This window comes from Sciurus vulgaris (assembly GCF_902686455.1).
Source record: "Sciurus vulgaris genome assembly, chromosome: 8".
Lineage (NCBI taxonomy): Eukaryota > Metazoa > Chordata > Mammalia > Rodentia > Sciuridae > Sciurus > Sciurus vulgaris.
The window spans coordinates 124,713,586-124,725,997 of NC_136468.1; the positions used below are offsets into that span (position 1 = coordinate 124,713,586).

The 12,412-nt window shown below is 43.0% G+C and overlaps 1 protein-coding gene across 3 annotated transcripts in view; it reads left to right on the plus strand.

The window, feature by feature from the left end:
- CDC45 (cell division cycle 45) overlaps positions 1-12,412 on the plus strand; it is a 36,953-nt gene that overhangs the window by 15,488 nt on the left and 9,053 nt on the right. For all 3 annotated transcript variants that reach the window (XR_013765889.1, XM_079152004.1, XM_079152005.1), the window contains exons 7-13: positions 1,637-1,685; positions 4,198-4,259; positions 5,587-5,637; positions 6,990-7,109; positions 7,967-8,098; positions 8,350-8,448; positions 9,626-9,787. Coding sequence is in view for 2 of the 3 variants with exons in the window: in XM_079152004.1 (XP_079008130.1) it covers positions 1,637-1,685; positions 4,198-4,259; positions 5,587-5,637; positions 6,990-7,109; positions 7,967-8,098; positions 8,350-8,448; positions 9,626-9,787 (675 nt within the window). In the remaining variant the exon portion in view is untranslated. The remainder of the gene's footprint in view (positions 1-1,636; positions 1,686-4,197; positions 4,260-5,586; positions 5,638-6,989; positions 7,110-7,966; positions 8,099-8,349; positions 8,449-9,625; positions 9,788-12,412) is intronic.

Sequence of the window (12,412 nt, forward strand, 5' to 3'; positions counted from 1 at the left end):
AAGTTCTAGATAATAGAAAGTATGAGAGTGTAATCAAAAGAAATTGGATGTTAGCATGCAAAAAAGGGGAGAAAGAGACTCTAAGGGAACAGGTAAACAAAAGGAAAAGAGAGCAAGAAAAGTAAAGAAATAAAAACTTAAATTTTTTCAATAAGGAGAAAAAAGAAAATCTACAGTATAACAGTCACATAGTAATGAAACCTCCCAGAGTTCAGTAGCCTGATGCATGAGAGGTACCTGACAATGAGCTTCAAGCCTCCAGCAGACGTCTCAGGATGGGTTTTGCCCCACCTAAAGATCGGAGCTGTGGCTTCCAGGATTATCCAAGATGGCCGCTCTGGCTTCGAAATGTGTTGGCAAATGGGGAGCTGCAGCTCAGGATGTGGATTTGGTCAGCTGGAGGTCCTGGAGGTGGGGTGCAGTTGGTCAGGCAGGGGTCCTGGAGGTCCGGTGTATTTGGTGTGGTTGTGGGATCCTGGAGGCTGGATGCAATCAGTCGGTCGGGGTCCTGGTAATAGGGCGCAGTCAGTTGGTCTGGGGGTCTTGGTGGCAGGGAGCAGTCAGTCGATGTGAGGGCCCCAGAGGCAGGGAGTGATCAGTGGGGCTGAGGGATCCTGGAGACAGGGCTCAGTCAGTCCGGCCAGGGGTCCTACAGGGGTCCTACAGGGCCTGGCTGTCATCTCAAAACGGCGGCAGCCACGTGTAATCAAACCTGCAGGTACTGGGACAGAGAACTGCCAGGCAACAACAGGCAGCTGGTGCTCCACTGGCGGCTGGTGATCAGTTTGCTGACTGTTGTTGGACGATCGGGAGGTGAACCTCATGCGTTGGGTGATGGATAGGTGTAAGGCAGGCGATGGACAGGCTAGAGGCAGGCAAATGGCAGATGATAGGCACCTGACAGTGAGCAATCTGCACTCAAAAAAGGCGTTGATATGCTGGCAGACTGCAGGTCATCACAGCAGACAAATGGGGTAAACACCAGGGAATCGATAAGCAGCAAAAACTGCCTCACCAAGAAACAGATATCCTCTGCTTGAAACCGGAGTTACAGAGGAACAAGGAACACAGCCTCCCTCTAGTCCACCATCTTGGATCCCCCTACATAGTACTTAATAGACCATTTCCCTTCTTTTTTAAAAAATCTTTTTGTATTAATTGTACATATTAATGGGATTCAGTGTGATTTTTCCATACATGGATATGGTATGCATTGATCAAATCCACCCCCCCTGAATTCAATCCCTAGCACTACAAAAATAAAAAATTTTAAAAACATATCTTTATCTCCAATATTCTGCCATCACAAGGCTGCACGTCTTCAAAGAATAACTGCACATAATATGTTGAGTCTTAATTGTTCCTTTGAATTGTTATTTTAGGATAATTTCTCAGAAGTGGGATCCTGGAACCATATTACTTTGCATTGTACATTGCTACAAGGAATTTATGTCTATTTCACTGTCTTCTGAGTGTTGTATGAATACATTCTATTAAGGACCAATAAGTGAAAACAAACAGTACCACAATTTGATTTACATTTCTTTGAAGACTATGAAGTTTCAGCATTTTTCCAAATATTTAGATTCCTGTCATGCTACTTTCTGTTAAAGACCCACCTTTTATGTCATTACAGAAGAGACATTCTCTTTGACTACGAGCAATATGAATATCATGGGACATCGGTAAGTCAGAATAGGTATAACTCATCAGAAAGTTCTGATCCTAGAGGTCATTGTTGTAAAACAGTAGGAAGGAGCAGAGATTTGAGAACCAAGAAAACCTGGTTTGACTCTGAGCTGCACATTTCCACTTCCCTTGGGCAAGTGGTGTATCTTTTGAAGTCCTCCTTGATGAAGTGAAGAGAATGCAGATGATTCCCAAGTTCTAATAGTTCAATTTATGATTTTTTTTTAACTTTTTGGTGGTGTTAAAACCATGAATATTCAGTAGAAATTGTGCTTCTAATATTTTTAGAGATGAGGTCAGTCTCACTATGTTGCCTAGGCTGGCCTTGAACTCAAGCAACCCTCCTGCCTTGGCCTTGGCCTTGGCTTTGGCTGATATTTTCCTAAAGATAATTGGTTTACTTTTTATTCCACAATCAGGCAGCTGGACACAATGGCACATACTTGTAATCCCAGCAGCTCAGGAGGCTGAGGCAGAAGGATCGCGAGTTCAAAGCTAGCCTCAGCAATAGCGAGCCTTAAGCAACTCATTGAGACCCTGTGTCTAAATAAAATACAAAAAAGGCGCTAGGGATGTGGCTTTGTGGTTGAGTACCCTTGAGTTCAATCCCCAGTACCCCCCCCTCCGCCCCAAAAAATCAGGCAACACTCCATTCCATAAAATAGAATAAGTATTCCACATACAATAAATTTTGAATTTTGATGTTCTTCTGGGCTAGTGATACTCTTTGGCAATTCTGAGCAGTAACAGCAAGCCAGAGCACCTACTAGTCAGTCAGAGTATCATAAGATGATACAACCAAAATTCTATAGTGTACTATGGAGACAGGTTAGGTATTTTCAGCTTATAGTATTTTCAACTTCTGATAGGTTTGTTGGGATAGTCCCAAGTTGAGAAACATCTATAGTCCTCATTTCAGAGACAATTGTTAAGGTGATTCCTTGCATCCTGTAGGTGCTCAGAGAACAGCAGCTATTATATTTGTTCATCAAAAATATAGAACAAGTCTGTATTAATCTCTGTGCCAGAAGATAAAACCTTAGACTCACAATAGTATATCAATGGGGTTTTTTGTTTGTTTGTTTTTGGGGCGTTGCTGGGGATTGAACTTGGAGCATTCAACCACTAAGTTACATCCCCAGTCCTGTTCGTATTTTATTTAGAGATAGGATCTCACTGAGTTGCTTAGAGCCTCACTTTTGCTGAGGCTGGCTTTGAACTCACAATTCTCCTGCCTCAGCTTCCCAAGCTTCTGGGATTATAGGTGTGTGCCACCACACCCAGCTAATGTGTGTGTTTTATAGAACAGAATTTGATATAGAAAACCTACTGTGTTGACTCTGTTATTTTTTAGCAGAACTCAAGGCCATAAGTAGCCCTAGAAAATAAGTTTTCAGTTGGACATGGTGGTACACACCTTTAATCCCTGACTCAGGAGGCTGAGGCAAGAGGATTGTAAGTTCAAAGCCAGCCTCAGCAACTTAGTAGGATCCTGTCTCAAAATAAAAAAAATAATAAAAGGCCTGGGGATGTGATTCAGTGGTTAAGTGCCCCTGGGTTCAATCCCTGGTACCAAAAAAAAAAAAAAAAAAGAAAAAAAAAAGAAAAGTTTTCAATAAAACATCCTGTAGATGGTGTTAGAAATGGACTCTCAGATCTTGAACTCTGAATACCATATGTCTCGTGTTCCTTTTATTGTCAAGGTTCCATTGTCCTTTGAAGGATCATCTTTTGACCCTCTCTGCTCTGTCGCAGCAAATGAAAAATTTTAAACTGTGGATAGAGAGGGTGTTGATGCATACTCAGAGAAAATGCCCATATCCCTCCATATATGAGGGCAGTTCTCTTTGAAATACTTTCCCTGGAGGGAGCCCAGTATCTTACAGCTAAGAGGACTTTTGATCAGACTGTGTTCCCCCGCAGTCTCCTACCAAACTCAGATTCTCTGCTGGGTCTGCTAAATGCTTCCATCTGTGGACTGCCCTGTTGGAAAGACCTTGACCGGGGTCCAGACACCTCCCTCTTTAATATCCAGGTAACTAGAACAAGTGCCCTGCCTCACTTGGCCTTCCTGGGGATGTATTTGAGGCTGCCAGCCAAATAGCAGGGCAGATGCAAAGCCAGACAGACAATATGTTCTGACATCCAGTGCTAGTGCTTGCCTCAGATATCACCAAGGAACCTTGGGAGATGTATAGGGATCCTGTCCGATGCTGCACCTAGCCTGCCCCCTGGGTGGCACTTTCTTCCCATTCTTCCCTTCCCAACAATAAAGTATACATATAGTAATGACTTTAGATAGCAGTAGAATGTATAGGTCTGTCAAATACTCTCAGTCTTTCTCCCGTTTAATATGGGCTTGTTCATCACATTAAGCTGAAATCCACCCCAACACCCTGGTCTGCAGGGACTTGACTAGGCCCCTGCTGGCTCAGGTCTGGCCTAGTTATGTTGCCCCTCTCATGAGTGCAGCTGCCTTTAACTTCAGGCTTTTCTGCTTTCTTGCAGTCAGCTATGGTGATGTTTGACCTAGCATGGATGATGTCCAAAGACCTGAATGACATGCTGTGGTATGTAGGCCCTCTCCCCCAACCAGGAATGTCTAAAACAGCCCATCTGGGATTATGCATGATTTTGGTCTTCCTAACCATGAAGCTCTGGGGGCTTCACACAAACTCAGGGCATGAACTGAACTCAAGTGCTTCACCCTTCCTACCTCCTTGCTTAGCCTTGCTTTGGTAAATTCAGGCAGCCAATAGAGTGTGATATTTGAATGAGGCAGCCCTCACTGAGTATCCTTGCAGCCTTGGCACATGGTAAAATATTACACAGCAAAATGGTTCTGATTTCTCTCTGCAAGTTGCAGACCTGCCTAAGCCAGTCACTGTCAACTTGGGTTGATCTAGAAATAAATTCTACAATTTTCTCTGAGTGAGAAAAGTGTGGGTCTGGCTGACTCCATCACATTAGCCTTCTGCTTGGGGTCCTTGTTTTCTGCTCCGCAATATGACAGTCTACCAAGGCCCTTCCTAGCTCTGACTACCCACTGTGATAATTATATTGGTCTTTGTGGAATCAGGACCTTTGGACAGCCAACAGGGCAGTGTAGAACCACCAGTAGACCCAGAAGTTCTCTGCCATTCCTGAATGTGAGGCAATGTGAGGCCTGTTGGTCTCTGCCAGTCAACTCTTATCCCTGTACTGTGTGCCAGTGCTTGTTCACATGCCTACTAACTGTTCTCAGCCTGATTGCTCAGTCCCGAAGTAATAAACCACATGCCCAGGGACTAGACATAGGCTCTCACCTAAAGGGTCCTTCAGTAAGGTCAGTTATCAGCCCTGTAGCAGTGACATTGCACCTGACTACCATGTTATTTTGGCATTTCTGTACCAGAGCCACTAGCAGCCTGGCCCTAACAGGAAATGAAGGGGAACTGGATATGGGTGTTTACAGTATGTCTTTCATAGGATACTTTTACTGGCAGAGGCCTAGTACCTTCATGTCTGACCTGTGACTAGGGTTCCCTTACACAGAAAACTTAATTATACTGGCAGATGCCCTAATGGTTCTTATCTGGCCTGTCAGTTCTGCCTGCCCAAGCATTGCTCTGGTTCTGAGAGCCTGACCTTGTCCAGAGGAAAACCTGACCTGAGATAGCCCCTGGTCCTTTAGATGAAACGTGCAAATTTCATGTCATCACAGTAGAAAATAAGTTCAAAGATTATTACCTAAGAGTTCCTGAGCAAGGAGGACACAGTGAATCAGGAGGCCATGCTGACAGGATCCTCATAGGTGTATTGAACCTGAACTGTCCATCCTGTCACCTGGCTCCTTACCACAGGTCTTGCGAAGCCCAGGGAGGCTATAGCCAGTTCCATTGTCTTCTTTGCTTCCAGGTGGGCCATCGTTGGACTGACGGACCAGTGGGTACAAGACAAGATCACCCAGTAAGGATGTACTCCCTTACTTTCCAGGGTCAGCCCTGTCCTGTGACCATGTGACAGCCTGAATTTGCAGGAGGGTGGAGCATCACTATAAGTTCCTATGGAGAAGAGGAGGGAGCAGACCCTCCTTGGGCTGTGCCCTGTCACAAAAAGTCTGTGGCCTGCTTTGGCCTCTTCATCACCCTGAGAAGTCCACTAGATGGAGCCAGTGGTTGAAGGAGGGAATTTAGTCTTTCCTGTTCTGGTGCTGGGACTTAGAGGCAGGTGTCAAGGGGCGGCCATGGGAGACCATGGGGTGTTAAGGGGAAGACAAGAAGAAGGCAAAGGAGTAAATAAAGGTGGAGGGGGGAAGTGAGGGTTCCAGGAAGTATGAATTTGATCACAAGGGCAAGAGAAGGCTCCAGAGAATTTTAAGAAGGACTGATATCAGAGTCTCCTTGTGCTCCTTAGTGGATTTGGCAGAGATACTTCATCCATTAGACTCTGACTGAGACCTAAAAGACTACCCCAGGATATGGACACTAGGGCAGGGGTGGAGTCTTAAGCAGTCAGTACCAGGTATCATTTCCCATCCCTTCTCTTTCATGGGACAGCTCAGCCTCCTCTGGCCATCATGTGGGACATCTTAAGAGAATTGACAGGGACCTCAACCCTGAGGTGCTAATCTTCGCCCAGGGAACCCAAACAGATGTCCCTGAGCTATCTGGCGTAGCCACCACTTGATCACCAGACTCCTCATGTAGTTTGAAGAAACCCCATGCCTGCTATGTCCTGCTTCCCTGTCCTGCCCCTATCCCAGTCCTGCTGGTTAGACCAGGAGTTTGAGGGACCCAAGCCTTAGACCTGGAGCCACTGCTTGGACTGCTGCATCACCATAACCTACCATCTCGCTGCACCACCAACCCCTTCCTATAAAAGTAGCATGGAGTGTGCACATGTATAAGGTAGGCTCTAGAAACAGTGGCACATGCAGTGGCAGGTACTCTCCCTGTCTATGGCCCTGAGGTAAGGCCCTGCTGTCACCATCCTGTTTGGTGGCTCTTTGGGTCCTGAGGTGGGAGCTGCCCACCCCTAGTGCACTGGTAATACTTCCTACATTTGTCTGCATCTCCTGTCACTTATGGAATCTGTCTACTTGATTATGTGGGCTAGCAGCCTGACCATATCTCTGCAGTACCCATCCTTAGGCCATGTCACATACTGCCCATCTACTCCCCACTGCCCATCCCATTCTGTTCTCCCCTGGCTACTTGGTTTCTATATAGTAGATGGCCTGACTTCTTCAGTCTTATACAGGGACAGCCTGCAGGATGGGCAGTAAGAAGTTGGTCCAGCCTGTGATGCTGTCTTTCTAGAATGAAGTACGTAACAGATGTTGGCATCCTGCAGCGCCATGTGTCCCGGCACAACCACAGGAATGAAGATGAGGAGAACACCCTCTCTGTGGATTGTACACGGATCTCCTTTGAGTACGAGTATCCTTGTAACCCAGGCCTTCAGGCTTCAAGTAGCACCCCTACCTTCAGTGTTTTGCTTAGCAGGTGCTGTTTGCTTAGTCACTGGGTGGGGCCCCTGCCCACTTCCCTTTGTGAATGGCATACTTACAGTGTATTTGGTAGCCACAGGGCTGTGTGGATTGTGTGGGAAGCCATTGGGAGTTGAAGTAGGGAGGACAGCAGCCCTTGGGACCCTAGAGTTGGGAGGAAGGGAATAGCAGTAAGGACAGGATACTCCACAGAATCCAGAGTAGTAGTGGCAGGGTGCCAGCATGACCATGGAAAGCAGGCAGGGCCGGTATGAGTCCTGTGGAGGAGAGGCCTGTGATGGGGACCATTCACACTCACAGCTATGCTCACTTTGCCACAAGTGGTAAAGGATGAATTTAAGAAGAGGGTTGAAGGTTGGTGTCCTGATGGAATGTTCTTGGTGACCTAATGGAGTGCTCTTAGAAAGGGTGGATGGTAGGTGGAATAGGCAAGGGCATAACAGGATGGCAGACTCTTCCATGCCTTGTGGGGCCACAACTGTTCTCCATGACCACAGTATGGGGCTTTCGGAATTCCTACACCTTAGTTTCTCCATCTGTCAAAGTGGGATAATAGTATGTCTCCCACACTCCTTATACAAGTCAGAGAGCTACAGGTCACCCTTATCCAGGCAGCCCCATACCTGGTTGTGCATGTAGGCTTCAGCAAGGGAGGGCCCCATGATCAGAGCAGGTCTTCTGCTAAGAATTGTGAGGACCATGCACTGATAAGATTGTGAGTCATTGTGTATCTTCAGGTGGGTAGCAGCCGTAGGTACCATCTGTGTTCCTTGACTTCAGACCCAGCCTCCGCCTGGTGCTTTACCAGCACTGGTCTCTCCATGACAGCCTGTGCAACACCAGCTACACTGCAGCCAGATTCAAGCTTTGGTCTGTGCATGGGCAGAAACGACTCCAGGAGTTCCTTGCAGACATGGGGTAAGTGACTACCTTGGTCTGCTGCCCTCCATCTTGCCTGCCTCCCCAGGGGGAAAGCCCTCTGCTTTGTTTTTACTCACTTGGTTGTAAAATGTAACTGCTGCCTATTCCACCATTAGTTCTTCCCCTCTAGATCCCAGAATGTGCTAGGACATCCCTCATTGACCTGCATAGTGACCCTATTGAAGTCTTCTTTCTATCATGTTGGTTTTGGCAGTCTTATTCATGTGCCTTGGGTTTGTTCATTCTAGGCTTCCCCTGAAACAGGTGAAGCAGAAGTTTCAGTCTATGGACATCTCCTTGAAGGAGAATTTGCGGGAAATGATTGAAGAGTCTGCAAATAAATTTGGGTAAACACATTTTTTCCTGGATTAAATTTGTTTAAAGTTACAGCTTCTATGGAAGGACAGAGAGGACCGTTAGCAACAAGCCAGATGGATAGAATCAGCATTTCTTAAATCTCTTGCTTAGTTGTCTTTTTCATTCTGTGACTTGGTTTCCCATTTTTTTAATATACTTTGCTATATGAGATACATCTTTGGTTGTGTGATTTCTTTTTCTTTCCTTTTTTTTAATAATAAAGACTTCATCCTAACTGACTTAATTTCACAGATATGAACCCATTTCAAATAAGTATTGCTGAGTTCTGTCAAATTTCATGAAAATATTGAAAATATTTCCTACAATAAACAGATTTTTTTTTTTTTTCAGTACCAGGGATTGAACAGAGGGGTGCTTAACGACCAAGCCACATTCCCCAGCCTTTTTTATATTTTATTAGAGACAGGGTCTTGCTGAGTTACTTAGGGCCTCATTAAGATGCTGAGACTGGGTTTGAACTCAAGATCCTCCTGCCTCAGCCTCCTGAGTTACTGGGATTACAAGTGTGCACCACCATACCCAGCAACAGAATTCTTTACTACCAAAAATAAAATAAAGTTAGGGCTTTTGCTTTAACCATACTTCTGAAATAATGCAAAAACAAGAACCCCAAGAATGTACAAATGAGTATGATCTGAATCTGGCCATTTTTGAAGTGTTGAATTCTCTTTTGATTAAAAATATATCTTCTTAAAGTGCCCATGAGGTTTAGGATCCTTAAATTCTGGGGCTGTGATACAGATCTGTAAGAGTGACCCAGTTCCTTCTTCACTGGAAATAGGAAACAGGCCACCAGAGCCATTTTCAGGTGGGCTTTCCAAACCAGGGTAGCATTGAGACCTCTTTTTCTGAGTCCCCCACCCCCAGCCAACAGCACCCATGCTGGTGCATTGGAAAGGGCCCTGTCCATACCCTTGACCCAACTGCTACTTATTGCTTTGCCCTAGGTAGCCAAGAAACTGTGGATGAGACACTCCACCTACTCTGTGCTGCAAGGCTGGCATGTCTGGGTATTCTGACCCACCTCATCCTCTAAGCAGAGTGGTCATAATAAGGACAGTAATAGGACCTTTGAGAGACATCAGGTCATTTGCTGGCCTGGCTGTGAGACCTTAACAGCCACTTGATTGCTTCCTCCCATGACAGGATGAAGGACATGCGTATGCAGACTTTCAGCATCCATTTTGGTTTCAAGCATAAGTTCCTGGCCAGTGATGTGGTCTTTGCCACCATGTCTCTGATGGAGAGCCCTGAAAAGGACAGCTCAGGGACGGACCACTTCATCCAGGCTCTGGACAGTCTCTCCAGGTAGTGGATATGACCAGGGGCTCCTATCTCCTTATGGGATGCCTCCAGTCAGTCCTCAGGCTCAAACTGCACAGGGATGCCTGTACCATTATCCTGTAAGGGACCCCATGGGCAAAAGATTGACTTTGTCCTACAGAATCACAATCACTGGAGTGGGGTGCCACAATCACACTGCCTACAGTTTTTTGTCACTTTATAAGTCCTTTTCATCTCTTTTTTCTTTTTGATTTTAAAATTTTATTTACCTTCTTTATCTCTTAAGGCATTGTTATATTTATTCATTTTTATGTTTCTTCTTGAAAAAGTCTTCATTTCTCAATTATTATTCTTTTATTTCTAATCCTCACTTCTGAAATGACCTGTATTTTTTTTTCCGTGTCTTTTAGCATGCTGTGAAATAGAACATGCCAGTTTTGATTTTTTTTTTTTTTAAGGCGTGTCTTTCTAGTGTACTTTCACTGTCAAGAGAGATGTTATTCTGCCCCTTATTTTTATTTTTCTTCTAGTATTGACTTTGAGGGGATTCCATCTTGGTAATTCTCTATTTGCAGATTTCATTCCCTTAACGTTTTAGGAAGAGGCATGGTTCAGACAGGTTTTCTAACTTCACAGAGCTGCTACTTTTGTTGATTTTGTGCAATGGTAAAAAATTGGGGGGCCTGCTTTCTGGGATTTCCTGGGTCTTCTCACTAACACGCTTTTTTAAAACATAATTTTATTGAGATATAATTCACGTGCAAAACAATTCACCCATTTAAAGTGTGTGATGTATCCAAAAATAATAAAGTGTATGATGTGATGGCTTTTAGTATAAAAGCTACTTTTATACTTTGAGTATAAAGGCTTTTAGTATAAAGTGCAACCACAACCACTGTCTAATTTTAGAGCAGTTTCATTGTCCCCAAAAGAAACTTTGCAGGACTTAGCTCTCACCTCCCAAATCCCCAATCACTCCCAGACATAGGCAACCACTTCTATAGATTTGCTATTCTGGTCATTTTATATAAATGGAATTATACAATGCATAGTCCTTTGCATCTGACTTCTCAGTTACCATAATGTTTGCAGGGTTCATCCATATCATAGCTTATATTGGTAATTTATGCCTTTAATTGTAGATAATATTTCATTGAATGGATATTATTGACCAGTTTGTTGGTTGATGAATGAGTTGTTTCCACAAGTGTTTGTGTAGTCATGTTTTCATTTCTCTTGTTTATATGTCTGAGGATGGAATTGCTAGATCACATGGTTATTCTAGGTTTAAACTTTTGAGGAATTTCCATAGTAGATCACTCTGCCCTTTTACATTCCCAACAACAGTATATGAGGGTTCTGGTTTCTCCATATGCTCCCCAATGCTTATTATTGTCTGTGTTTTAGATTATAGCCTTTCTAGTTAGCATGAAGTAGTATCTTTTTTTTTTTTAATTTTTTCCAGTATTCTTTTCTTTTTTTTTTTTTTTTTTTTTTTTTTTTTTTTTTTTTTTTTTTTTTTTTTTTAGTTGTCAATGGACATTTATTTATTTATATATGGTACTGAGAATCAAACCTAGTGTCTCACACATGCTAGGCAAGCACTCTACCACTGAGCCACGACCCAAGCCCTTGAAGTGGTATCTTATTATGAGTTTGATTTGTATTTTCCTGGTGGCTAATAATGTTGAACACCTTTTCATGTTTGTCATCATGTTTAGAGATTTGTTTGTTCAAGTACTTTACCCATTTTTAAATTAGGTATTTGTTTTTTTATTACTGAATTACAAAATTTGTTTTATTTATACTAAATACAAGTCCTTTATCAGGTATATAATTTAAAAATATTTTGCCTTATCCTGAAGGTTAACTTTTCACTTTAATAGTGTCCTTTGAAACATAGGTTTTAAATTTTGATGAAGTCTAGATTATCTATTTTTTCTTTGTTTCTTTGCTTCTCGTGGCATAACTAAGAAACTGCTGCCTAATCCAGGTTACAAAGATTTCACACTATGTTTGCTAAGAATTTTGCAGTTTTAGCTCTTATATCAGGTGTCTGCTTCATTTGAGGTTATGTTTTGTGTTTACTGTAAGGAAGAGATCTAACTTAATTCCTTTGCGTGTGGGCATCTGCTTGTCCCGGCACTGTTTGTTGAAAAAATTATTTGTTCTCTCTTTGAATTGTTTTAACATTTGAGTTGCAAAATCAATCAGTTGGCCATAAATGTGAGAATTTATTTCTAGATTCTCAGTTTTCTTCCATCATCTGTGTCTATCCTAAACAAATATCACAATTGTTTTGATTACTGTAGCTTTGTAGCAGAGTTTGAAACTGGAAAATGAAAGTGTTCCAATTTTCCCTTTTTTGAAATTGTACTGGCTAGACTAGTAACTTGAATTTCCATATAAATATTTGGATCACCTTGCCAGTTCTTGCAAAGAAGTTAATTCCTATATTGAATCTGTAGATCAATTTTGTGATTATTGCCAGGTTAGCAGAGAATAAACTTTACACCTTTAAAATTAAATTTATTCCTAAATATTGGACTTGTTTTCTTCATTTTTAGTTTACTCATTGTTATTATGTAGAAATACAACTGATTTTTGTATATTGATCTTGTATCCTGCAACCTTGCAGAACTCATTCAT